This window comes from Thrips palmi, unplaced genomic scaffold (assembly GCF_012932325.1).
Source record: "Thrips palmi isolate BJ-2018 unplaced genomic scaffold, TpBJ-2018v1 HiC_scaffold_12, whole genome shotgun sequence".
Taxonomy (NCBI): domain Eukaryota; kingdom Metazoa; phylum Arthropoda; class Insecta; order Thysanoptera; family Thripidae; genus Thrips; species Thrips palmi.
The window spans coordinates 8,837,093-8,863,723 of NW_023144623.1; the positions used below are offsets into that span (position 1 = coordinate 8,837,093).

Consider the following 26,631-nt stretch of genomic DNA (forward strand, 5'->3'; position numbering starts at 1 on the left):
TGAAAGCGGTTCACGATCGCTCCAAAGCTATCCTAGGTGCCCACCGGAGTCATTACCCGGGCTTTTTCCCTCCGACACATTTTCTAGACGGACATTACCGCTTCGTCATAGGGGGCCGTTTTTGTGCGCTGCTGTGTTAGTTCGTGCCGGACGGACTGCGCGGCGCGCTTCGGATTGGTCCGGATGGAAATAGGGTAATTTGGATTTACAGTTACTCCTTTCCGGACGATTCCTCTCTGCTTGTTTTGGGGCTCGTGCGGGCAACCCAGGGCGGTCCGCGCGTGCCAAAAACGCGCCGCCGATCACGGCCGGTTGCGAGGATTGATAGAACGGTACGGAGGTAACCGTAAAGTTTTTCCTATTTTTATTTTTTTTGTTGCTGCTGGGAGCGTCTGGCTTTTGCTAATACCGCGCGAAATAAAGTGGCATTCGCATCGTTACGACGCGGCTTGCGGTTTTGTCGGCGTCTTGTTGAGTCGCTGCGGCCTCCGGCCCGCTGCGGTGCCTTTGTGTGTTCGGATGTTGTCTCGCGTTCCATTAGCAGCACACGCAAACGCCTCTCCGCCGAAACCTCACCTAACTAGCCTCATAAAATGAGGTTTCCTTGCTTCGAATCTCTTTGTCGTGTGCCTGTTTGAGTACCCTCAAGCCGACATATATTTCTAGAATTTCGACGTTCATCTCGGCTCTGTATTTCAAGAACAAACTGCTTCAGGATGTGACAATTTATTTTTCAAAAATATTATTGTTCCTTTTAAATCTGTTTCCTTTCCTTGTCAATTTTTCAGTCTGCTTGGGTTTAGGGAAAAAAATGGACTGTCGTTTTCGTAGATTGCACTTCATTCAGGTTTATTCCCATACTTTCAACTCAAATATATAGTCACATACAAAGCAGGACATTTTGGAAACGACAGCTCTAGCCTCACTGGTGTTGGGCAGCGTGACACCCTGTCTCACTCGCAACAGCAGTGAGAACAGCGCTTCTGAAGTAATTAGCTATATTTTACAATCATTACAATGAAACATACTATATAGAGAACATCTGATCACATATATACAAAAAAAAATTATAATCATAACAAACAAAAATTAACATGGCAAGAGACTTTGTTCCTGAGTAATCTAACTAGGTTCAGCGTCTCTAAAATACGTTTATAAATTAAAATAATACTGTATTTGTATCTGATTGTACAATATAGGGCTTATACAGTGAACTGATAATCTTTTTTATGGAGCTAATAATGTACAAATACAAGTATGCATCGCAGCATCAGCATTAACAACAACGACAAGAACAAAATTTGGTAGGCCGTATTTTGTAAAGCCTTAGGATAAAAAAGAAACTTTCAACAAGCTAAATCTATGATGTGCCTAATAATGAAGTCGATTTTATGAACCTTGAACCACTGACAAGCACACAAGACAGGCACCGGGTCGGTGAGAATCGTAAATTTCACAGGAGAAAGAAGCTTTTTAAACAAATGGAAACAAGAGTGGGCTTTATAAGCCGACAGTCAAAATACAACCCAGGTTGAAAGTGGTAAGGCCTTCATTCCAATAAAACACATGACAAAAATAACATTTTTAACAAAGAAAAGCATCATTACACGTCGACGAAAAACAAAAGTTGATACGAATTGCACTGCGGTCCGGCACTGCACAGGCCGTCGCTGTTTATAATGTCTGTTCTGCTGAGTACATAGACATATCACAAAGCTACTCTCGTGGCGCCAGAACTAACAACAACAACAACAGTCTTCAATCACAATAAAGCTTTAAATGGCGCGCGGTGCGGCCAGGGCCCTGGGTCCGCGGCACGCCGCGGCACGGCGGGGTGAACGGTAACCAAGGTGTTGGTCTCATAGATCGCCCACTCTCGAGTCGTTGGAGTCCTCCTCCACGTCCACCGAGCCGTGCCTGGACTCGGGCGTGCGCGGCGTCCGCGGCGAGTGCGGGTGCTGCTCGGGGGAGGGCGTCCGCGCGGGCGGGCCGTGCTGCCCGAAGTGCGCGGGGGGCGGGTGGGGGCCGCCGGGGGAGTTGTAGTAGCTGGAGAGGGAGGCGAGGGAGGAGGAGGCGGCGAGGGCCCCGGGGGCGGCAGCCCGCCGGGCAGGGTGGACGACGGCCCGGGCAGCAGCCCCATGCCGGGCGGGTACAGCCGGTACGCCAGGGGCTTCTGCAGCGTGCTCACGGCCGCGGACACGGCGGCCTGCTGCCGGTAGAACAGCTCGGCGGCGGACGGCGCGGACCTCGCCAGCGGCAGCGCGGCCGGCGACGGCCCGGGGTAGTTGGGCCAGTTGGCGTACGAGGGGTACAGGTTCTGCAGCGCCACGTAGTTGCCGGCCTCGGCCAGCAGCTCCAGCCCCACCGCGGTCTGTCGCTTCCACTTGGTCCTGGAACAAGCGGAGAAAAAGGGCGGGTTAGTTTCGATCGGCAGGGTGGGCGGACGAGTGGGGGTGGCCTGGCCGGTTCGTAATCAGAAAGGAAACTCCACTTGAGCGGCGCGCTGAGCGGGCAGCGCGGCCAAGCCCGGCAACGCCTGCAGCGCCCGGCAAAGCGCGTGGCGGTAATGGCGCCATTCGCACCTAGTAACAACGCAACCCGAACAAAACGATTCCTAAATGCAGCCCCAGTCCCGCACGCTCCGCACGCGCGGCGTTCTTTTTCCCAACACGCTCCAATCACGCGAGGCGGCCTGCCAGCAGCCAGCCAAGCCAAGCAGTCGAGCCCCCACGGCCCGATAGCTTTCATGTATCAAATATACAGCACACCTGACCACGGCGCTTCCACAAAACCCCGCATGCCGTCTGCGCTCGGCCCCGCCCCGCCCCGCCCCGCCCCGCCCCGCCCCGCCCCGCCCCGCCCGAAACGCGATCTGCCACGATTGAAATGGATACAGCCTTGAAGCGGCGCGCGACTCCGCTCGCTCGCCCGCCTCTTGGATTTGGCTTTTCGATATACGCATTCTTCCCGGCAAGATTTTCGTCGTTTCCGAGGCGTTACTCGGATTTCACGCCAACTCATCGTCCCCCGGAAATTCAAGGTCTGTTTTCAAACTAAGTGGTCTTTTATTTTGCGAAATTCTTTGCCGCTGTCGCCTCGTAACCGCTTGCAGCAAACCCATCAGATGAGCGCTCCATTCCCACCTTTTAGCCATCATTTTTCTTCCCGGTCGAGATATCGATGTCAGGGAGCGGCGAGCGCGACACCACATCTAGCGGTAGCAGGCGCGCACACACACTCACACAGACACTCACACTCTCACAGACGCACACAGTTTGTATAAATCATTCTCGCTCTGAAAGGGACAAAACGTCGCCGCGTACATGACTTTTAAACCCGTTCCGTATCCATTAACTAGCGATCATTTCACGCCTGGACAGGTCGGACCGAGTGTCACAACGCATTCACCGCTGCTGCTGCACTGCCAAGTGGGTGGAGGGGCCAGAAAAATTTCGCAACTGCGGACTGCAAGCGAGGAGCGTGAGGGTCGGGAAGAAAAAGGCTCAGCGTTCAGTGGTATTTGGGGCGTTTCGTCAGGAAACAAGACGCGCATCGGAGCGTTTTACACTCGCCAGCGGTCTCTTTTCATCGGACTTTATCGCTCGCATTGCGTAGTACTCACGTACACATGCACACACACACACACACACAGACCCCCCCCCCTCCATCGGAGCGAATTTATCATCATCGCACACACACGCCCGGTTCCATTCTTGCCGGGCGGCGACACATCAAATTAATATTTAATTGGGCCGGGCGATGCGGAATTATTACACAGTCGTGTGGAGAAACTGAAAAGCTCGCGCGGGCCGCGGCGGCACTGGCACACCGCGGCGGCACCGCGGCAGCATGACTCGTAATGATAAGGTCATATAAAAGCAATAACGCCAAAAGGCCTGCGGTCGGGAGAAGTCGGTTACAAAAAGCGAAACGCGGTCAGGTGTGTGTGAGAGTGTGTGAGTGTGTGTTTTCGTGAGTCTCTGTGTGTGTGAGAAGATGCGTAGCGAGCGGTGGCCTGACATTTAGTTGTTGAATCGGTGCAGCCTCGCTCGCAGTGCACTTTGTCCGAAGGCGGTGGCCTCACTCGGAGTGAACGGCGGCGGCCAGCCCTGAACTTTTTCCTCCGTCGCTCTGTCTCTCTCGCACCCCTGCGGCTCGGCCCGCGAGAGCGAGAGAGACGGAAGGTAGTGGGGGGATTCTGCGGTAATTAATCGCCCTTGTCGACAAATAAGAGCAGTTCTGCGACCTTGAATGCATCATCACCCTTTCCCTCGGCCTGCTATCGCGCGCGCCCGCGGCTGCCCGGCCGAATGGCTACTCGGCAAACAATCAAACAAGCGGCATCTATTAACGACGACAATTAATTTCTCAATGTCGCGACGCGCGCGTCGACAGTTGGCGCCCTTCCCACAGCCGAGCCCGCTTTGCCTGGTTTGCCTCCGCATAACCTCACTTTTTCTAGAATCGCACGCGTAGGTGCGTTTCTCACACACTCACACACACGCGCGGGACATCTATCAGGCAGCAAAACTATTACAACCGCAAGAAAGTTTCCCAGATTGCCCCTTTTTATGGCGGCCACCGCGAGGCGCCGCGAGGCCGCTGCATACATTTGCTCTGCTCGGCCCGGCCGGGCCCGGCTAGCCTAGGGTGTAGGGCCCATTCCGAACAACGTCCGCTTCCGTCGCTCCGTCCCTCTCGCACTCACGGGGCGTGCCGAAGGCCCGAAGGGGTGCGAGAGGGACGGAGCGACTGCTCGGAATCACAGTCCAAGGTGTAACAACACGGATCGGGGCTGTTATTGCCACAACGAGCCGCGCTCCTTGAGCGGGGCGTTGCTGCGCGTTGCGGGGCGGCCACCCTCGTTGGCGCCACCCGTCTCGCCACCCGTCTCTCTCTCTCGCACTCACGAGGCGTCCCGTATAGGTGCGAGAGAGAAGGACTCTCCGCTGAAAGCCCGATCCTGCCGATAAGCCCCAGTGTACACGGCTGCTCACACACTCGGCCCCAAATTGGCGGCGGCGAGCGCCCCACCGCAGAATGGGGTGCGGTGCCCCTCGGGGTGCCCTCGGGGTGCCCCCTGCGAGGCTAGCCGGCCGAGCCGCCGCCCCCCCGCGAGGCTAGGCCCCGGCCTTTGTTCACGCCATCATTAGGCCGGCAGCAGCCGCCAGGTGATGGACACCACATATGCTGGAACGAAACGGGACGCGGCGCTTTCAAAGAAGCAGAATTCCAATTACGCTTGTCGTGAATAATAACGAAAAATTCCAATGCTTACGCATTGCACGGTGTTCCGGTTGTGGAAATCATTTTGAAATCTGTCATTTAAACGTTAATTACGTTAATTTTACCGTTATTTACGTAACTTTGAATCCTACCGATATTTTTACATTTCCAAAAGTGATTCAGTTAACACAATGACCATCTCAGTCCATCTCGCGATCTCGCGATTTACAGTGCTCGCTCATGTTCGTCAACCCAAAGTCATCCGCGTTCCGAAAGCACCCCTCCCGAGTTTAAAAAGTTTGTCAAACCAACCGTCGTGCTGGTTATAGAATTGAGGAAAACATGAGACGAGAACCGCAGCCTTTAAAAGCAAGCCAAGCAATCCAACCTCAGCAACAATGGAGGGGCAGTTTCAATGCGCGACTACTCGTTTTTCAGCCTCGCGATTTTCGAAAGGCGCAGACGCCGAGAAAATTGTTGCCAACTGCGGAAAATCTATTTATTCTGTCTTTCTGCTGTGAAGTTTTTACTAATGACAGATTTGAATATGTGTAAATGTTTTATCAGTGTACAATGAGTGAACATTGGCATTTGTGAATTTTACGGCGTTTTAATTTCTTTTTATCATGGACTTTAAATTTGACAGTTGGATAATGGCAGTGGGACGTTTTCATCGAGAATTTTTCTTCATGTTTTTATCATTTTCTTAGAACAGTGATTAGTTTTTGTCACTTTGATGAGGCAGGAAGTTTAGTTTTTAAGAGTGGCACATTTTTTCTTCGAAACGTTTCTGGAAAATGTGAACGGATAAGGGTGCTTGATTGTTGCAAATTTATGTTTTAGTCGTTTACGGAAAATTTCCACGATAAATTTTTTTGATTTTCGGACTTTTTATTGTATTATGAAAAAGGATTAATATGGCGGGAGCGAAATGTCCATCCTGGGGGTCCGTAGAAGAAGAATTCTGAGCGGCCCCGGGCAATAGGGGTCCTCCTTCGTCGGAACCCCTAAAAACGGTTCGCGGGGACGCGCAGTGTGTCAATACACGAGTGGGGGCTCGCCTGCGCCATCCGTCTTGGCCCGGCCGGGGCCTGGACGGGACCGGGGCGCTGTGTGACAGGTGAGGCGGTCTATTACTCGGGTGTCGAAGGCGGCCCGAAGGCGGCCCGGCCTGCCAAGGGCACTAATGGTCCATCCAGATTTTCCTTTTTGAAAGAAGAAGCCAGGCCGGCGTTAGGGGACGCGTGTAATCGATGGGTGAAGGCTCGACGGACCCCACGCGGGGCGGGCCGGCCAGGGAAACGGCCCCGGCGCGCGTTCCCATCGCGCTGCATCGGCCCGCAGACAAGTGTCGAAAAATGGAACAAAACGGGGAATCGAACCCGCGGCCGGCGCGGAAGCGGCCACTGCATATCCGGGGCCGTCCGTGGTATCGGGGTGGCGCGCGCCTTGAGCGCGGATTCGTTCCGGAAAATGGTTGGAACGGCCTTCCGCGTATTTCGCGCTCATCAGATCAGCCAGCCCAGCGTGCAGGCCGTGCAGGCCGTGCAGCAGGACGGGAGGAAGTGCAGGCGGAGCACTGCGGAGGCCCTGGACGGAGGCTAGCCGCGCGCGTGCGAGTGTGTGTGTGTGTGTGTGTGAGCTTGCTCATATAAATGCTCACGCACACACGTGTTGTGTCATGACTTCCATGTTTGCCTTGCTATAGCCGTTATATAAGGTGAATATTCAAAGAGAGAAAAACCCGCAGCGTCGTTCGAATGTACAGAAAAATGGACAAATACAAGGGGCAAGGAAGGGCGGCACGACCCCACCGCGAGGCGGGGAACTACTCGGAATCGAATGGAATTATTAATCCGTCGGCGCGCGCACATGTTGACCAAGGGGGGCTGCGGTCAACACGATTAGCCGACGCACAAAGAACGAGCACAAACTCGCGTCATTCTTCGCAAAAAAAGATATTAAATACTGCATTCCGTATTTATTATTTTTTTCACGCGTTTCGGCGGCCCTAACACGCTTCATCGCCTGTCGGCTGACCCGCCTGCCCCCCGGTGTGGAGGCCTTTTGTGCAGCTCCCCCCGATTCGCTGCTCGCCGCACACGCGCCCCGGCCCGTATTTGAACCCGTGACCTTGACCAATCGGCTTCGGAGAGGATGTACTCAGCTCGGTCGCAGCGGCTCGCTAAGCCGCCGGCTCCATCCCGCTGACCGGCCGCCCTAACCTCAATGTGCAAACGACCGCCGAAAATCCGGGCGGGCCGCGCTGCCGCGCTCACAACACGCGAACACCGATGTGGGCCACGCGGGCCCTAATGCGCTTTCCTCTGCCAGCACCTTGCCGGCACCTTGCCGGCAGGAAGGGCGAGGATGGTGCTCAAAAAGCGGAATATTTTACTTATTAACTTGATGCCGTCCGAGTGGGCAGCCTGTGGCCAGCAAGGAACAAGGCCTGCTTTCCGGTCATCAGCGCACGCGGACGCGCCGCGGCGTTGCGCATCGTCTAGAGAGAGAGAGAGAGAGAGAGAGAGAGAGAGAGAGAGAGAGAGAGAGAGAGAGAGAGAGAGAGAGATGTGCCGAACGCTAAACCGCGACCGGCCGTATATGTACACGTTTCTGCGCGCGCACGCATGCGTTATGTAAACAAAGGTGAAAGTTGCGTTGGTTTTAAGAGGGATGGACGGATGGCGGGTCCCACAGTCCCCCTCCCCCTTCCCCCCTCCCCCCCTCTCTCGCCACGTTTCGGTATGAGCGAGCGAGATCTCATCACAAAGTAGTTCTTTCCTCGTTTCCCGCCCTATATTCCAGAAACGCACACACACAGCGCCCGTATACATACACACAAACACACACACACACACAGACACGGACTGCTCTACAGACAGTTGCACGGAGGCGGGGAAGTGCGGCGCCCACCTATCGCTTCCCGCGCATACGCGCGCATTCAACGTTTTCCGGCCCAATGGTAGCAAAACAGCGCAAAATAAAATTCCAGTTCAGTTTTGGTATGGCCTTGGCAGAAAAAGGCCCGACACCCCCTTTCTCTCCCCAATTACTGGCAACAAAAACCACGAGCCATCGACGTCAATTAACAATTTGCGTGATAGTGTGGTTGGGGGTGACTGGGCACACCGCCTGGGCACACAAGCTGTCTGCCGACGTGGCGGGAACGGGGCGCACGAACACACACACCGACACACACACGCACACACACACACAACACATTCACACTTCACAGCAGCGCTGCGGTGTTCCGGTTGGCCGGCTATAACAATCCAAGGCAACGTACCCACTAACAGGTAATCTCATTCGGAAACTAAAAGGTCATAATTAGATTGTCATTGTTTCGAGCGGCGGCCGGCCGGCAGAGGGCGCGGCGGTAACCGCGAGCGGCAGCTGCGTCAGTAGAGCAGCGGGCCAGCCAGGCGTGAACCGGCGGGGGCGCGCTCCTAAACGACGTCCAGGAAAGGAAAAACAATTAATTGAGTGCCGCCTGCGACCGCGGCGACCGCGGCGACCGCCGCACCCACACCGCGCGGCAATTTCGGCGGCACTTTTCAAACGAGAATCGTGAGCGGCTTTCGCGCCTTTTTGCGATCGTTAACGACAAAGCAGCGACCGCAGCGACACGCTACTCGAATTAAAGAGCGAGATTGGAATCACGAGGCTGCCGATTCGATTGTTTTTGTGCGCCCCGCAGCGCCATCTGTCATCCAAGAAAGCAAACAGTAAGTTTTCTATTATTTCCCCTTTTTCTTTTATCAGTTTGTGTTCCGGTGGGCTCGGCCACGGCTCGGCCGGCGCCGGCCCTCCGCCCGTTCCAAGAAGCACTCATCTGTCATAGGCCAGCCCCTTTGTCTCTGTTGACAAACATGACACGCATGTCATAAAGATAAACAAAAAGCCCTTTTTGTTGTTAATATTCATGCCTTCGGTAATACTCCGTATTAGGCGGCGTTACGACCGCGTGCTGTTTTGACCGGGCCAGGTGTCGGCGCTGGCGCCCCGCTCCCGTGTAGATTTCAAGTGCGGCAGTAAATGCTAATTTCGGCCCGGCCCACCCGAAGGCCTGCCCGAAGGCCTGCCCGAAGGCCCGCCGGAGGCACCGAATGGCTTTCGTGCGCGCTGTAACTCACCTTCGGTTCTGGTACCAGGTCTTGACCTGCGTGTCGGTGAGGGACAGCTTGGCGGCCAGTTCCATCCGGTCCTGGACGCTCAGGTACTTTTGTCGCTCGAAGCTCTTCTCCAGGGTCTGCAGCTGGTGGTCGGTGAAGGCCGTCCGGGCCTTGCGCTGCTTCTTGGAGGACGGACAGATTGACGACGACGACGAGTTGGCGCTGTGCGAGCCGCCCTCGTCTTTGTGGCCTGCAATCAAACATTACAAAATCGTCAAACGGGTGTTTTTGAACTTTGGTTTTCGGGTTCAGCGGTTGTTGTTTGATGATGGAACTTGGTGTGACGGCACCAGTCATAGTTTCGATACATCGTGAATTATGAATGCGGCATTCCTCTTCCATACAGTCGCCCAAAAGGCTAACTGCCACTCCAGTTCCACGGCCTTCCAGCCACCCGACTTCCCACAACCGTATTCGCAAAGTAATAAAGGTGTCACTCTGCCGGGGGCGCGGCTCGGCAAGGCTCGGCCTGTTGCCGAAACACAAAAGTCGTCCTTTGTGCGACCACTTTTCGGGAATAGGATTAACGGGGCGACCTAACCTCTCACGCCTGTCCGAGTCAGACACACACACACACTCACTCACACACAACGACAGATTGAAATGTCGTCCAACTACTTGTGCTTGACGCGCTGACACGTTTCACAATCCGTCAGTTTAGCAAAGTGGCTGTGCAGAGTTAATCCCCCGACTTACTTCCGGCGACCGGGCCGGGCCTGCCTGGGCCTGCCTGGGTCTGCCTGGGCCTGGCGGGGGGTGCGCGGTCCACTTAAGACGACCCGCTTCCGTCGGACAACAACAACAACGGCTTCAATAATTGAAAACATTTTCATTTCCACGGCCGGAATGGCAAAAAAAGCGTTGGCTTCGCTTCCGTTCCTATCGCATCACCTTCGAGAGAGGAAGAAGTTTGGCGAAGTGGGGCGGTGCGCGGGAGTGAGGGAGAGGGAGGGAGAGGGAGGTGGTGGGAGGAGCGATGCTGGAGGGGGCGCTTGCTCGCCCTGCTCTCCGCGTGGCTCCGCGACGCCATGGCGGCCGCGCTGTGCCGCGCTGGACCACTCCCCGCCCCCCACCACCGCGCGCCGCGCCGCACCGCCAAGACTAACTTGCCCACTTCGCGGCTGGATTGGTCGTTTTTTCTTCTTCTTTTTTCACCCTCGCCTTCTCTTTCCCCTCCTTTCTCTGGTGCAAAGTGAGGCCGCGGCCCTTTCGGACGTGATCGAAGCGTTTGATTAGCCTTACGGGCCGCCAGCCGGCCAGCCAGCGGCCAGCCAGCGGCCAGCCTCCGAAAGTCATTAGCGGTAGATTAATGGTGCGCCGACCTTCTTTTTAGCTTAAAAAGATCTTTCGTTTCTCCGACGCTACCGAACCCTTTCACAATGAAATCTCCTAAGTGAGGGAGAAAAAAAAGTGGGAAAAACGGCGAGTTCTGCTTCAAGCGGTGCGGCAAATCCACTGCGTCCGTTGGGGGATGCGTCCGAGGGCTCTTTCTGCCGAGTCCGGCGGAGGAAGGGTGGCGAAACCCTTGGAACCCATGCCTCTGCGGTTTCAAAGCGGCCAGGCAGATCGCCTCTAAAATATTCAGGACATGGCGGGGCGGGGCTGCGGAACGGACGCACGTAGCAGCCCCTCGAGACGATCACCGATTTTGCCAGTAAAAGGGGAGAAAATAAAACATGCAGTGGGCGAGCAGGCGGGAGCGCGCACCCACACACACACACACACGTCCCCCACTTTACTCGGTAAGTGGACACCACCTCTGTAAGTGGGGGCAGTAGCTCCGCCGACTGGCCGACTCGATACTGCTCGACTTTGCTCTTCGCCACTCCCAGGAGGATAGGATGGTCTCTCTCTCCCTCTCTGTCGCTCCGCCGTCCGGGGCGCGCGTCCCCTTCGGACCGTCTCTCTCGTTCCATTTGAGCTCCAAATCAAGCGCGAAGGCCCCACTGAGAGTGGTTCAAACAGCTCGGAGAGCTGGCTGGCGGGGCGAGGGCCCTGCCAGACGCCAGCCAAAGGGAGGAAGGTGGAAGTCCCAAAGTGGCTTCAGTCACGGGGAAAGCGCACCGAGCCCTTTGAACTGGCCACGGACCGACTCTTTTCGCCAACTGTCAAACAAAAAGCGGCCCGACGAAATCCAATCTATTAGCATCCGCAGAAAGAGGGCGGCCTCGCCGCGCAAAATAAGAAGGGAAAGAAAAGGGAGAGGGCGCCGTCGGGGCAATTAAGTAATTGTTGTGTTAAGATTTCCGTGCTGGAAAAGGCGCGGTTTGGCAATGAATTCCCGCTCCGTGACGTTGCGAGAGGGGGGGGGGGGGTAGCGGGGCGGCCCCGGGGGGTGAGCGTTGCGTGCCGACAACACTTCATTTGAAAAACAACACTCTGCCGCGCCCTCCCCCTGCGAGGGGGTGCGGCGGCGGCGGGCCTCAGGGTGAACGCACGCGGCGCCCCGCCGCCAATTTCGAATTTGGCGCGCTATGTGCCGGAACCGGATGTGGGGCATCGAGATGCGGCGCCGATGATGGGCCAATCAGAGGGAGGCGTGCGTGCCTCGGGTGTTCTCAGCTCGAGTGTGAGTGTGTGAGTGTGTGTGTGTGAGTGTGCGTGGAAAGGGGTGGCGAGAAATGGCCCGCCCGGTCTGGCACTTGTAGGCTGCCTTCGCTGCCGCTCCGTCGCTCCGCCGCTTGGCATGCAATGGGTAAGACACTGTCGCGGTCTTTTGTCGCGTGGTCGCGCGCGCACATGAAGTCCTTCGTAAGTCTTCTCGTGTGTCTCGCGCTCCCTGCTTCCTCGCTCCGTCTCTCTCTCTCTGTCTTCCGTCCGTGCGTCGTCGTCGTCGGACACATGTCAATTATCGACCCCATTAACCGTCCGAAGTTGGCAACAATGAGCAGTGGCGCGCTCCGGCGGCGACGCCTTTAAACGAGCCCGACAACGGGGCGACGCGGCGACGCGGCGACGGTGATGAGAAACGATGAAAAACGGAACTGAACAAGGCGCGCGCGGCCTGGCTGCCGGGCTGGCTGCCAGCCTCGGCGGGGCGCCCCGGCCCGGCCGCCTGCTCGGGCTGCCGGCGTGGGAAGCCGCCACAATGGCCGGCTCTCATCACCGCCAATGTTCAACAATGACTGCGAGGTGTCGCTCCTACACTACAATGGGACGCGTGGTGCTGCAGTGTGCTGCAGTGTGCTGCACTCGTAATGGAGCGATTTTCCCCGGTCAGTGCTTCTCAGCGACGGGCCGCCAATCGCGCGCCGGAACATCCCGGAAACACCGATCGCACTTGTCTGCGGTAACGAAGAGCGGAAAAAGGAGACGAAAACCGGAGGTGAAATTTTCAAGTTTTCGGGCGCTGAGACGTCGGCTGAGGCGGAAGCTCGTAAGAAAATCAACCAAAATGGCCGTCGGCCGCGGCGATAGCGCGGCCGTAAAACGCGGCGTTGTTTATGGACGGCCCCCCGGGGCGGGCTGGGCCACGGCCTGGGCGGCGTTAAAGCGAAATCACTTAAAAGTGGCCACTTCTAGTGGAGGGGCGGCGACGTGTATCGACTGTGTGCCTCCTAGATTGCGAGGCTTACGGCTCGCGTGGTGGGGCGTGGCGAGGCGGGGGGCGGGGCGGGGCGGGGCGGGGTGGGGTGGGGCGTGGCGGGGCCTTGCCGGGCCGAGGGGCAATTTGTTCCCGTTATTCACACGTCCAGAGAGGCGGGAAAGGAGGGGAGGGGGTCAAGAGGGGGAAGGCATAAACATCGCGACAGGTCAGGCCCCCGAAAAAATTGTCTAGCAGACTTTTCACCATAAACTCTCCTTTTCGGGGGAGCAAATTTTGTTAAACAGGTAAAACCAAAACCAAATTTAAAAACAACAACAATGTTTTAAAACGCTGTAATTTTTTTTTCGGTCGTTAATTGTTTAACGCTTTACAAACACCCCCTGGGCCATAGTGTGAACGAAATGTCCACCTCTGCTTTCGGCCCCGTGCGTCGGGCAAGCCCTGCAGGCGGGGCGGGGCGTTCGGTCGGCTCGTGTTGATACTGGTTGATACGGTGGCGCGGCCTGGCCGAGGGCGGAAGCGGCCCTAACGCAGTTACACGTCCTACCCTCCGCGCCGTGCCGTGCCGTGCCGAGCCGAGCCGCGACAAGCTGCTAATCGGGCGGCTCGCGCGTTTACACGCCACGATAAGGGAGGCACGCCACGCCACTAGAACGAGAGCGAATTTACCGTGCAGTGAACCTGTGTCGAGCCCTTCCCCCGCACGCACGCTCACACTCACACACTGACACACACGGGCGCCGTGAGCGGCAGCCATGTAAGGGCACGGGGGATAATGATGGCTCAAAACAAGGAGCACTCTTCTCGCACGCGTCGCCACGCGCCGGTGACACGACATGCACAATGTGGTGGTGACTTGGGGAGAAAAGGCTTAGCCGGTACTCGAACCCGCGCGCCCGGCGGCCCGGGGCTACACGCCGTCGGCGTCCCGGAGGAGGTGTAGCAGCACCTGCCGCCGCCGGGAGACGGTGCGGACGCAGCCAAGCGGAGGAGCCACACCACGGCGTGCACGTCGACGACATGCAACAGCGCGACGACGTGCTACGTATAGTGCGTTGCACGTCGTACGTGCACGGCCTCCTGGCCGCCCCCACAGTGTTGCGACGTCGGCGGCCATCGCGGCCACCGCGCGCCAGGACGAGCGAGGCGGCCGCGGCGGCGGCCGAGAAAATTGGATCATATATTTTTGAGGTTATGCCTCGTTGCGGCGACTCGACCGCCACGCCACTGGCAGCCCCGACCGCCACAGGCCGGCCAGTTCGGCGCCGCTCAGCGCCTGCTTCCTGCAGTAATGCAAAACACTAACAAGCTGGCGCAATTAAGTGCGGCCAGGAGACCGCGCGCCAATTTTCAAGCGTCTTCTCCCCCCGGAGTCACAAAAAAAGTATGAAAAATGTTGTTGTCGGCGTCCGCGTCGAGTCGAGAGGGGTGAGCCGAAACCGTCGCGTCCGCCATCACGACGGCCCCGCCATAAAGCCCCTGCTGCTGGCTGGCTGCTCGGGCGGGCCGCCGCGCTGGCTGGCTGCATTGTCCGGGGTGCCATTGTTTCCTCTTAGGCCGTCTTTATTGCCCGCTTTCCGACGTTAATGCTCCGCCATGCCCCGCCATGCTCTGCGCCGCGCCGTGGCGAGCCACTGGGATATTTGCATGATTGACGGGGCTAGCAGCACAACCTCGTTGTTTGTTGTACTCACTGTTCATCGCCAGTCGCTTTCTTCGCCCGCAGACTGAAGTCTGTCTCTCTCGCACTCACAGAGGCGCTGCGTCACCGACCCGGCTCTCATTCAGGTACGAAAACGAAGCTGAATGAAGTGCTTTTTGTGACATCGAGTGGCACTCATAACGGAGCATTAATCACGAGGGCTTGTCGTCGTGGCCGCGCCGTAACTACACTAGAAAGAGATTAATGGAAGTCGCGCTCCGTCTCGCTCGCACCCGTGGGGCGTCCCGCGAGGGTGCGAGAGAGGCGGGCCGCTCGGAAAACCCTTTTCCGGCGAGTCGATTACCGAGTGGGCGGGCTGGGGTGGCGGGGGCAGTGCTAGGCCCAAGACTGGGCCCCGGACGGGGGCATGGGGGCTCCATTCAAGCAGAGCTGACCCAGCCACCCTCTCCCTTAGAGTCCGTCATGTTTCTCGGAACGCGTCGGCGGCCGTCCGTCGGCGTAGCCCGCGTCCGGAACCGCCTCCGAACCCTCCAAATCATTCGTGTACCATAACGCCTTCATACGCTCGGCTGGCGCGAGACTCCACTGCCGAGTTTGTTTTCGCTGGAATGGCCCGAAACGGGCGCGAAATTCGAACGTCAGCTCGGCTTTGTGGCCGTTTCGGCGAAAAGGCGCGTGCGTGCTTCGTGCGTGCTTCGTGCGTGCGTGATGGAGGCGTCGGCGGCACTTTGACCGGCCGCCGAAAGCAGAGGCCGAAAGCGCGGCGTCACGGCCTTGACAATGCAGTGGCAAGCCAAGCCGGGGCAGCGCGGCCAAGGAGGCTATCGAACGCCGTCGTCGCCGTATCACGCCCCGAGTTTACCGAAGGCGCTCGTAATTGGGGTGGCCGACGTCGCCCCGTCTCTCTCGCACTCACGGCGCGGCCTCCGTGCGGGCGCGAGAGAGAGGGCGCGAGCTACTGCATTCGGAATCAGCCTGGCGTGGAGGGGGCCGGCCGGCCAGTAGTAGTGTTGTATCGGGGAAAAAACGGTTCGACTTCTAGGTGGACAATGCCCGAACACACACTCACACACACGCACGCACGCGCGTGCACTGACACGCACACACACACGGCGATTAAACAGCAGAAGGCCCGCGCCGCTCGCCGCAGCATGATGTGGCGGTTTCTCATCATGAACGCTTTTGTGAGAGAGTGTGTGTGAGTGTGTGTGTGTGTGTGTGTGAAGGTGAGGTGGTGGTGTGTTTGATGGGGCTTCTCCTCCACGTAAAACGGGCTCCCTTCATTTACTGACGATAATGCGCTATGGCAACACGCATACGCCGCCCATAGACGCGCCGCCAAAAACCGAAACGCACACACACACACACGCCACATCAACGAGTCCTCTGGCGACGATATCGAAATATTTGCCTTGCCATTAAACGCCCGTGCCGATTAGCGTCCCAGAGTGTCGACGCGTGGACGCGTCCGGGAGGAGCTGTCGCGAAGGGTGGCGTCCACACTTTCGGACGCGCCCCGCGCGGAGCGGGCGCAACGCCAACTGTGAATGACTGATCGCATCGACACCTGCGTGAGGACTCAGGGAACTCACACCCAGTGTCGTCGCGGTGCCCTCCTCTCTCTCTCGGTCTCCCCCGGGGGTGCGCGAGGGAGACAGAGAGCCACGCATAATCAATGGCGTTTACAGCGTTACGCGGCCGATCGTTATTCATAAAGGACTATCATGCACGCCCTCGATGGGCAGTGCGGCCCGCTGGCGCTGGTCTCCCTCGCACCCTCACGCAGAGCCCCGTGAGTGCGACAGAGAGGACGACTCTCCTGAATCGCGCTCGGGGCCGCCAGGGCCGCCAGGGCCGCCAGGCCGAGGGTGAGTACTCGTCAGCAGGTGTTCTCGTGTTTCGTCACGCACATATCGATTTCCAGTGGGACGGTGAAGCGGCGAAGCGGGCCCCTGTACCCTTCTCTCCCTCTCTCTCTCTCTCTCTCTCTCTCGCTCTCTCTCCCTCTCTCTCTCTCTCTCTCTCTCTCTCTCCTCTCTCTCACGCGCGCGCTTTTACTTTATTGGCACACTGGATAAAGCTAGTGTCGCCCGCCTAAGTGTGACAAAACCGGACATGAAACGGCCCTTGTTTTCCGCCCGTCATAACCTTCCTCGCTTTTTCTTTGTTTCCGTTTCTTCAGTCTCGTTTGTCGTCGCGTTTCTCGTCGTGTGCCGCCTGTTACCGCCCCTCCCCGCGCGTCGTCGCGACTCCGCGCCGCTTCTTTCCCTTTTTTTGTTACTTTTCGTGGTGCCCGTCGTCCGGCAGGCGCCACTCTTTTTTTTTTTTTTTTTTTTCATGGAGCATGATTGATTGGAGAGGTATCGCGACGCGGGCAAGGGCGAGATGGTGACGAAGGTCGGGACGGAGTCGTCGAAGACGAAGAAGAGGAAGAAGAAGAAGGAGGAAGAGGGAATCCCGCGGGAAACAAACTGGAGCTAATCGCACTGTCGGGGAAGTCCTTCTCGGTCCCGGAAAAGCTTCGGCGCTGCCGGCCGCCACCAGGCACAGCCACTATGACATCCATTTTCTACTCGAACACCTCGGCAAAGTGGCCGGCCGGCCTCGAGGACGACCTTGAGCAGGGCGGGCAGGGCCGCCAACCATTAGCCGGCCAAACCGCGGTCGCCTCGCCTTGCCTCGCCTTGCCTCGCCTCGCGGCCACTCGATATAATTACGGAGCGTCCCGTTAACCAATCTGTGTCACTGGCGACCTGAACGCGGGGCAGAGCAGGGCAGCACGCCGTCTCTCTCGCACCCCGACGGCCTGCCGACGGCACGCCCCGCGAGCGCGAGAGAGACAGACGAATCGGACCGCTGCCAGCAGGCCAGGCAGGGCGCAGCAGCTATCATCACACATCCATTACAGCGCGAGCCTCAAAAAAGACGAAACGATCAAACAAAAAAATAAGACGGGAAGAAAGCGAGGTAATGGGTGCTCGGACACATTAGCCATGTGCGGTTGAAGAGGTTAGGTCGGACCGACAGTGTTGCCAACGCGACGTTTTGGCGCCAAAACGCACACTGGACAGCCGAGCAGCGCAGTGTTGCCAACGCCGCGGTGTTTTGGCGCCAAAACACGAAAACTGAATCAATGGCCCGTTGGGTCGAGACGCGCGCTAAACGGAAGCTGGCGCCGCTTCATGAATGCCAAGGCAGTGGTTTCGTGCCCGTATTACAGAGTGCCGGGTGCGTTCCACTCGTTCCACTCGACGGACGCGCCAGATCGATACAGGAGCGGAGACTGAGGCGGACCGGCCCGGTCTGCCCTCTTGCGGTCAGATAGTGGTCAGATTCACCGAGATGTGTGTTTTGGTAAGGGCCGTGGGAGCCTGAGGGCTGCCGGCCTGCAGCCCGGCTGATTGTATGTAGACTCCTCCAGGCACATCGGAAATGAGAATAAGTGAATATGTGGGATGTGGCCGCTCCCGTGCGTGTTCTTTCCTGGTCTCTCTCCCTTCTGCCTTTTTTCCCGCTCATTGGATTCAACTCGTTTGATGCGAACGACGCACTACTCGCGGGTATCACAGCAGCACACATCCCACGATAGCAGCTAGTGCAGTGGAATTGAATAAAACAGGAGGAAAGCGGCAAAGCCCGGCCGGAGCGGAGTTTTCCATCTCGCCGCGCCGCCCCGATTTTTCATACTCGCGATACCGAAAAGTTTGGAGCTCGTTGGCGGCTTCCTTCCCACGTGCGGCGCGACAACGTGCCAAGTACACCGTAAACAATGGTGACGCGGAAGGAGGAAGGGAGGAGGAGGAGGAGGAAGTCGACGCGCAGCCAGAGGCAATTAAAAATTTCTCCTCTCGTTTCTGTTCTCGGTTGTTCAGTGAACACACAATGCAGTGGCGGTCATCAGGGTTCCGCGGCGGCGCGGCGGTGCGGCTCGTCAGCGGCAAAATCAACACACTTGCCCTTTCGACGCGTGGAAGGGGCGGCGTGGCGCGGCGTGGCGCGGCGTCGCCACCTCCTAACCTCTCTCTCGCCGCGCGCGGCCACGCTCCGGGCGAATCAAACGTCCGTCTCTCTCGCACGCACGGCGCAGACCGCCGGCCGCAGCGGCGCGAGAGAGACAGAGGACTGCCCCACACTATAACGCTCTGCGACGACAGCCATCATGTGCACGGAAACAAGGAAACAGTATGTAAATCGCATTTAGTATCGGCCTTAAAAGGCGCGCTACAATGTACCGACCGTACCAACCCCCACCCTCCGCGCTAAAAGCCCCACCCGACATTATTACCCTCATTGACTCCAACAATGACGCAACCCTCGCCCTCTCTCACTCACACAATCACACACACGCGCACAAACTCTCCTACAGTGATGCGGCGCCTCCAGTGGCGGGGCTCACCGCGCGCGCCTAGCCGCTTCCTCTTATTCTTGTTCTTGTTCTTGTTCTTGTTCGTCTCGATTCGCGTTCCGCGCGGTTGAGCACAATTAGCAAACGCGCCGTCCGTTTATGTTTGTCCTTGTGGCCGCCGTGTGCTGACGACGGACCACGACGACGACGCCGGCGCGCGCTGTCCGTCCGTCTGTCTGTCCGTCTGTCCGTCCGTCCGTCCGCGGTACAGTACACCCACCGCGAGGCCTCCTAATTCAGGTGCCGCGGACATTTGAAACGACACGCTGCGCGCGCGGCGTCTGTCTATAGTCTGTCTGTCTGTCTGTCTGTCTGTCTGTCCGTCCGTCTGTCCGCTTTCCGCCAGTCCTTGTCGCAGTGCCGTTATGTCATGTATTATGGCTGCACCGGTGTAAAGTGTGTGTATGCGTGCATGACGCTAGATGAGCCCCCCCCCTTTTTTCTTTCTCCCTGGCCACGTGATGTTCATGGCACCGGCAGCGCACACTCGCTGCACCAAGCGGGCAAGCGAGCCGCTCCATCGCGCCTCCAACTGCAGAGCGCTTCTCAAATAGATTTTTCGTCGAAAAACGCGGGGACAAGATGAGAAAAACGAGTGAATTTTTTTTTTTCGGGTAATGGAGGGCCGCTGCGTGCGTGAAGGGACGCGGTGCAAGAGGCAGGCCGCCGTGTCCGTCTGGCGGGCCTCCATTGTGGGCGCCACGGCAAGCGCCACGCACTGCCAGTGTACTCCCACCGCGGGCTAAAAAGCTGTGACCAACCTTAATGCCTCCCCGAAAAAAGGCAGGCCCTTCCCGCCGAAAACGGCGACGGAAGTCTTTTTTGGCGTGCGGGTGGACGCACTGCGGTGCAAATAACGTGGCGTTGGGATGTCGGAACTCCTTGACGCCGACCGTGTGTGTGCTGGCAGTGCCGTGCCGCGCCGTGCCGTGCCGTGCCACACCCACGCGCGCTCCGGCACCGGAAGCGCCCACCGCGGCGAGGCGGCAGGGCTTGCCTACGGGCTGCAGGCTGCTGCAGGGCCTGACCAGGCCTGGCACCCCCACAGCGCGGCCAGGGCGCCTCATTTCAAACAACGCCTCGTCTCTCTCTCTCTCTCTCTCTCTCTCTCTCTCTCGCTCGCACACGGCGAGCCCCCACCCCCGCGAGTGCGAGGGAGACGGAGCGAGGCGCCGCCGCCACCGCTCCAGTTTGTTGCGGTTACTCCCGATAAAGCAGCCCGACGAACACGGAGTATAATTCAAACTTGCCGCGCCGCCTTCTCTCTCTCTCTCTCTCTCTCTCTCTCTCTCTCTCTCTCTCTCTCTCTCTCTCTCACTCCCTCCCCGGGCCGGAAGGGCTTCCATCATCTCTCCCGTTGGTATGGAAAATTCCTGGTGCGGCGCACAGGGGGATTTACACTGCAAAAGTGGATTCAGAAACAATTAACGGCGCAGGTGTGGGCGAGCGGTCTACTCTTCTCTTTCTTTTTTTCTGCTCATTGAATTCACCTCTGCCGGTTAAGCCGCGCAACGCACACACACACACAGAGGCCAGCGCGCCATATTTTAAAGATGCTCCGCAAAACGCAATACAAACGTAATTAAACAATTAGGCGATTACCATAAGGAGCGGCGCGTCGGGAGGGCACTCACGCCCGTGCGCCGAGTAATTATTTTTTATAACATAATACAGGAGAAGCCCGAAGCAGCAGCAGCAGTAGTGAACGAGTGTCTGTGAGTGTGTGTGTGTGTGTGTCTGTGTGTGCAGCCCGTCGAAACCGTCAAAGAACATCAGCATTACGCTCTTTTCGCCTTTTCTTCCTGTTCTTATCTCCCTCCCCCCCTCTCTCTCTCTCCCTCCCGCAGCCCCGCTAGCCGCTCGCCAGGCTTGTTATAACCTCTCGTTTTGTTCTCACCCGGGAGGTATGAGGCGCTATGCGCCCCTCTGCGCTCATTTTGGCAGTGTAGTGTGCGACGCGCGTTTACAGTGCATACCGCGTGTTATTTTTCGCGATTTTATTTTCGTCGGCACAGACCGATCAATTGGAAGCACGCGATACTCATTCGATTATTCTTTCGAGAAAAGAAATGACAGAAATAGAAAGTGGGAAGTATTTGTTCAATTTATAACGGTTTTATTTTTTTTTTTAATTTTTTTTTTTGCAGGTTGGTCGCGCGGGTACGTTGGCGGGCCGCGGGCCACTTTGGTGGTGGTAATGGCACTATTACTCGCCAGTAAGTAGTAGGGAGTGCCATGAGTGCCGGCCCCTCCAGGCCCCTCCAGGCCCCTCCACTCCTCGACTACCTGTCGGAGTGTGTTGTGTGTTGACCGCATCCACTCGCAATTTAGTCCCTTGCGCGCGTCCGTCCGTCCGTCCGTCCGTCCGTCCGTCCGCTCGGACCGGCGTCAACTCAAAGCGGCGCCCCTCCACCACGGCGGCGGGGAGCGGCGGGGATCCGAACCTGTGATTTCGGACCCACCTGTCAAATTAGGGGCATAGATCGTTGCGGGAATGGCGCGCGGCGAGTGCAAGCCGTGCAAGCGGACCTTCCACTGCCGGCCAGTAGACTCATTCTGAGAGTCGCTTCGTCGCTCCGTCCCTCTCGCACCTAAACGGGGCACTTCATGGAGTGCGAGAGAGACGGAGCGACGAGTCAAATCGCCGCACACCGGTCGAGATTTCAGATGAATGGAGGCAGTAGTACCTCGAAGGATGACCGCCCCGGGGGCCTCGATCGCCTGGCCCGGGGGGGAGGGGGGGGGGGCACGTTCACACATGAATGGCAGATCAGGTGGCAACACTTGATACAGGGGGAATGCAATAGGGCTTGGCCGGGCTTGGCTGTGTGGCCGGGTGGGCTGAGAGATGGATACAAAGTTATCATTTACCCGCTCGTGTGTGTGAGTGTGTGAGTGAGCCGTGTGACAGTCAGACCGTCAATGTCTGCGGCCAATAGCAAGACACGTACACCAGAAAAATGACTCTAATCACGAAGCGAGCACGCCAGTCGGACTCCTATTTGCGTTGTCTTCATTGTGCGCGCGCCTTCTGCCCCGCGCTCCGCGTGCTGCCGCGCGCTGCGCCTTGGCAGTGTATCCACACAGCTCCGGCCTCACAGTGTGGGCACGTCCGGCGGAGCGGCGGCCGGAAGTGGTCGTTTAGGCGGCGCGTTTAAGAGGCAGCCAACCGGTATTTTCGCGACAACTTCCCCCCCGTATCGCAACGCGTCGTCCGCTTCCGAATATCATCATAATCACCGGCGCTCCTCCATTTCGACGAATGACAGACAGACTCACTCAGGCCTCTCCATTTTTTGACGCCCCGGTTTTCCCTTGTTTTCTTTTGCAGTGTGCGCAACGCTTGGTTTCCATGGCGACCGCACCGAACGTGGTGGCGCGCGCGCGTGGAGTTATCGGCCGGAAAAACTTGGAGTGAATAACCCTTTTAACAGTTTGCTGGACGCTTTTAACTTGCAGCAAAGCGCAACGCGGACGCAGACAAAACAGCGCACTAAAGATTATCAGCGCTCGCTGTGTGTGTGTGTGTGTGTGTGTGTGAGCGCGGGCGGCTTGCGTGTGTGTGGGTGTGAGTCGAGCCGGAAAACGATGCCCTGGCGGCGCACTGCTTCTAGGCAAGTCGGTAGCAGCGTGGCAGTGGCGTGGCAGTGCCGTGGCGGCGCGGTGCTCAAAGTGGTGGCCGTCGTCGCGACAGGCTGCCGCTCTGTCTCTCTCGCACCCCTCCGGGGGGACCCGCGGGCGCGAGAGAGACAGAGCGACGAAGGAGGTGTAGCTGGACGGTCGTGCTCTACGAGGTAGTCACGTTCACGCCGTCGTCTGCGTCGTGCGCACACACCCGAAGTGCAAAGGGGATGTCGCGGTGTCGTCGCTGTGTCTCTCTCTCACCCCCCTCCCCCCCCGGCGGACCGTCCCTCGAGAGTGAGAGAGACCTCATTCCAAGAAAAATCTGTATTTTTTAAAAACGTCTGTTTTTTTTCTTGTTTTTTTTCAGGGTGTGGGCGCAGATTGCCCCGGCTGGCGATACGGGCCTTGGCGGCGCGGCCAGCCTCCAGCGGCGGGGCGGCGGGGCGGCGACGCGGCGACGCGGCGACGCGGCGACGCCTGGAGGTCAAACGGAGGCAGTTTGACGGCGAGGCGAGCGAGGCGAAGCCTGCTGAGGCACGCTGGCCTGGATTGGTCGCGATACGCCACCGGAAGTGGCGTGGCTATCTGCCGTCCCAGCCGCGGTCCTGATGCCGTCCTAAAGTAATACAATTATCAAAGCAGCGCGGAGCGCATAGCGAGCGCAGCGCGGCTTTTACGCCAGTGGACGGCGCGGCGAGCAGGGCCTGCAGGGCCGCATGGCCGCGACGCGCACGCCGTGCCGTGCCGCTTCGCCCGCTTCCGACAGGTGGATGATGGAAGCGCCATCTCGATTACGGAGCGACGGCCGAGGACGGTCGTGACAGTGTCGTGACAACCCCGAGTAAACAGAGCAAACTGGCCCAAAGCGGCGCGTCGCTCCGTCTCTCTCGCACTCGCGGGCCGTCGCCGCCGTCCCCCGGGGGAGCGAGAGAGACGGGGCGATGTTCGGCCTATGCGGCGCGAGCATATAGTCGGAAGCTGGCGGCCATAACGTCCGCGCGAAATGAGCGGCCAGCGGCCTGATGAGGGCGGGGCGGGGCGGGGCGGACGCCCGTGACTCAGGAGTTCGTCTCGCTGCCGCCGGCCGGCCGGTCATCAGCGCTCGCCGAGATTCAGAGCGCCTGCGGTGTTTACTCTCGCTTCCGAGTATTCTCCGCCTCCTCCAGCGGACTCCAGCGGAGGGCCCCGGAGAGGAGGAACTCCACCAGAAGGGCCTCATCCTCCTCGCGCCACCGCCCAGCGCCGCCCAGGCCGCGCGCGCCACGAGAAGAAGAAGAAGAAGAGGTAAAAGAAGAAGAAGAGGTAGAAGAAGAAGAAGAAGAAGAAGAAGAAGAAGAAGAAGAAGAAGAAGAAGAAGAAGAAGAAGAAGAAGAAGAAGAGGAGGAGGAGGAGGAGGAGGAGGGAGGTCATCGGCTGCGGCCGGAACGGATCAGGACGAAACCAAAGCGGGCGAATAAGAAATCAAAGCGAGAGGAGAACGGCCTTAATTCACTGTGTGTGTGTGTGAGTGTGTGAGTGTGTGTGTGCGTGTGTCCGTCACAGTCCATCCACGGTAGGGCCGCAGGGGGCCCCATCGTCAAAGGAGCCCCCCGAGGACGCCGCCACCGCGCTGCTGTTCGGCCTTCACCGTTTTTATTTTCGAAACCTTTTCTTTTTCTTTTTTTAATGTACACCCAACTTGCCGAAAATGAGTTTCCATTCCGGCGCAGCAGACGACGGACGCCATATGTGAACAATAACGTGTGTGACGAATGCTTAATAGCTCCGACACCGTCAAAATAGCCTTTTGATATCCATCACGGTGTCTGCCCCCGTGTGCGTGCGTGTGCGTGTGAGTGTGTGTGTGTGTGTGAGGGGCGCCGCGACGCCACACGTGCGTCTCGCCAGTCTGTCGCGCTACATTCAAGGGGCCTCACGACGACGCGACGGTTCTGGGAAAAACGAATCGAAATCTGTCGCCGCGATTTGTGCCGCGGGGAACACATATTGCGGTTCGGTCTTTCGGCTGCCACTCCAGCCGACGGCCACCGCCGCCACACTGCACACGAAAGCGCATAGCGGCGCGATGGAGATCGCGGTGGGCATTTTTGAGCACCTCGTTGTGGCTGTGGGCTTTGCCTGCGTTTCAGGACAATGGTCGGAAAACGGAACGCGCAGCCAATCTGGCGCATCTTGTCAAATCAGCCGCGTGCGTGCGTGTTTTGTCAACGAACACGCGCGCGCCCTTTACCTTGATTCCACAGTTTTCCGTGCCGCTTTTCTGTTTTTTTTTGTTGTTTTTTTTCTGGCCGAAGCCCCAACCAGGACGCCGTGCTCAGTGTCCATATCGCACGCACGATTTTGCCGAGGTTTATTCGATTGCTCGACGGGCCGCGTGCCGCGTTCGAACACGGGAACGCTATTTTAGGATTCATGGACGAACGAGAAGAGTGTGACCCACCCATGTCTCGGATCCATACAAATTCCATTTCGGCAATTTCGCGCGTCATCGAAAATCGCGCGGTGACAAATCCAAATGAAGAGCGTTGCGTTCAAGATGGCGCCGGAGAAACTAGTTAAAAAGGAAGTGCTGCTGAACCGGCTGGGAATGCGACTTGTTAGCGGCAGAAAGCAAAAAAGCAGCTCGGTTCCGCTCGTCCGACCGCCCAACAAAACGGGTGATTGAAAAGCCAGCAGACAAGCAGACCGGGAAAAAACGACAACTATCGGATCAACTTTTTGCCCCGCCTCTCCTTTCCCTCCTCGACGGAGGTAGGTGTGCTTTGCAAAACGTGCATCGGCGTGGCGTGGAAGGGCTCGGAGAACGCGGTGGCCGCTCGGTGACTCAACTGTGTCAACAACGCGGCAACAATCAAGGCTGCCCCATTCGACAGTCTTCGGCAGTACACGTGTACGGAGGGCCGCGGGGCGGTTTCGGCTCGCGTCGCCCTCGTGATCAGTTGGCCACACTTGATAAGATGGCCCCAGGTGACATGTCATGTCGAAGGCGAATGATGAAACAGCGATCTGCCGGCCCAACAAGGCAAGTGTTTTTCGATAATCGCGAAAACAACGGAAGGCGCCCGTTGGATCAACAGTTCGTGGTTGTAGCAGTGCACGCGTTGGCACCTGTGCAAGCACGCCGCGAAGCACGCCGCGCTGCAGGCAAGGCCGTAAAAAGTGAAGCGGCTCCGTGAAGGGCCGCAGTGACACCGTGGAGTGTCGCCCCCGAGTAAAAGGACTGAAGGACTGCCGGCAGTACAGGCTGGAGGGCTGGAGGGGCTGGAGGGAATAAGGGCTACAGGGCGAAGGGCAGCCAGCGATTAGGCCTTCTGGCCGCGGAGGGTGACGAATGCTGACCGCATCCATCCAACTGACATCCGGCCGATGGGAAACTCACCGTTGGAGCACACGGACGACGTTTCCCCGGGCAGCCCGCTGTCGGTGCCGGACTCCTCGTGGTCGTCGCTCAGGTCGGCGTCGCCGTGGGGGTCGGCGTCGCGCGCATGGAGCGACAGGTCCCTGGGCCCGTCCGACGACACCGAGGCCGGCGACGAGCACGGCGACCGCAGTCCGTTGTTGTTGTCGCTCGAACTGTTGTTATTGTTGTTGGACAGGATGTCTGTGATCATGAACCTGGACCGCGGCAGCATGGCCGGGTGGTGCAGGGACTGCATGGTGATGTGGTGGTGCAGCGCCTCGGTCGAGTCCGGCGCGGGCCCCGGGCCCAGCAGCTTGGTGGTGGTGACGGCGAGGTCGTGGATGGTCATGGCTCCACGCCCGGTGCCAGCCCCTAAAGCCTCCAGAGCGCTCGGCTGCAGCTTGGAAGCCACCTCGGTCACCATGAACGAGGGCGCGGCGAGTCCACGGCGGTAATCCTCAATCCTCAGGTCGAGCACAGCACTGTCACTTCACTCACACTGTCACCAACCTCACATCACTCACTAACTCGCGTAACCCTGCGGCCGGCGACGCACTCTGCTCACTCTGCTACGCGCACTGCTCCGACCGG

At 58.2% G+C, this 26,631-nt stretch overlaps 1 protein-coding gene across 1 annotated transcript; it reads right to left on the reverse strand.

Annotated features, from left to right (window-relative positions):
- Positions 1-822: 822 nt before the first annotated feature.
- Positions 823-26,631, reverse strand: LOC117640380 (homeobox protein B-H1-like). The gene is given in 4 exon segments (XM_034376853.1): positions 823-2,086; positions 2,089-2,390; positions 9,363-9,591; positions 26,020-26,631. Coding segments are annotated over 4 exon segments (1,203 nt in total). The 5' UTR covers positions 26,465-26,631; the 3' UTR covers positions 823-1,859.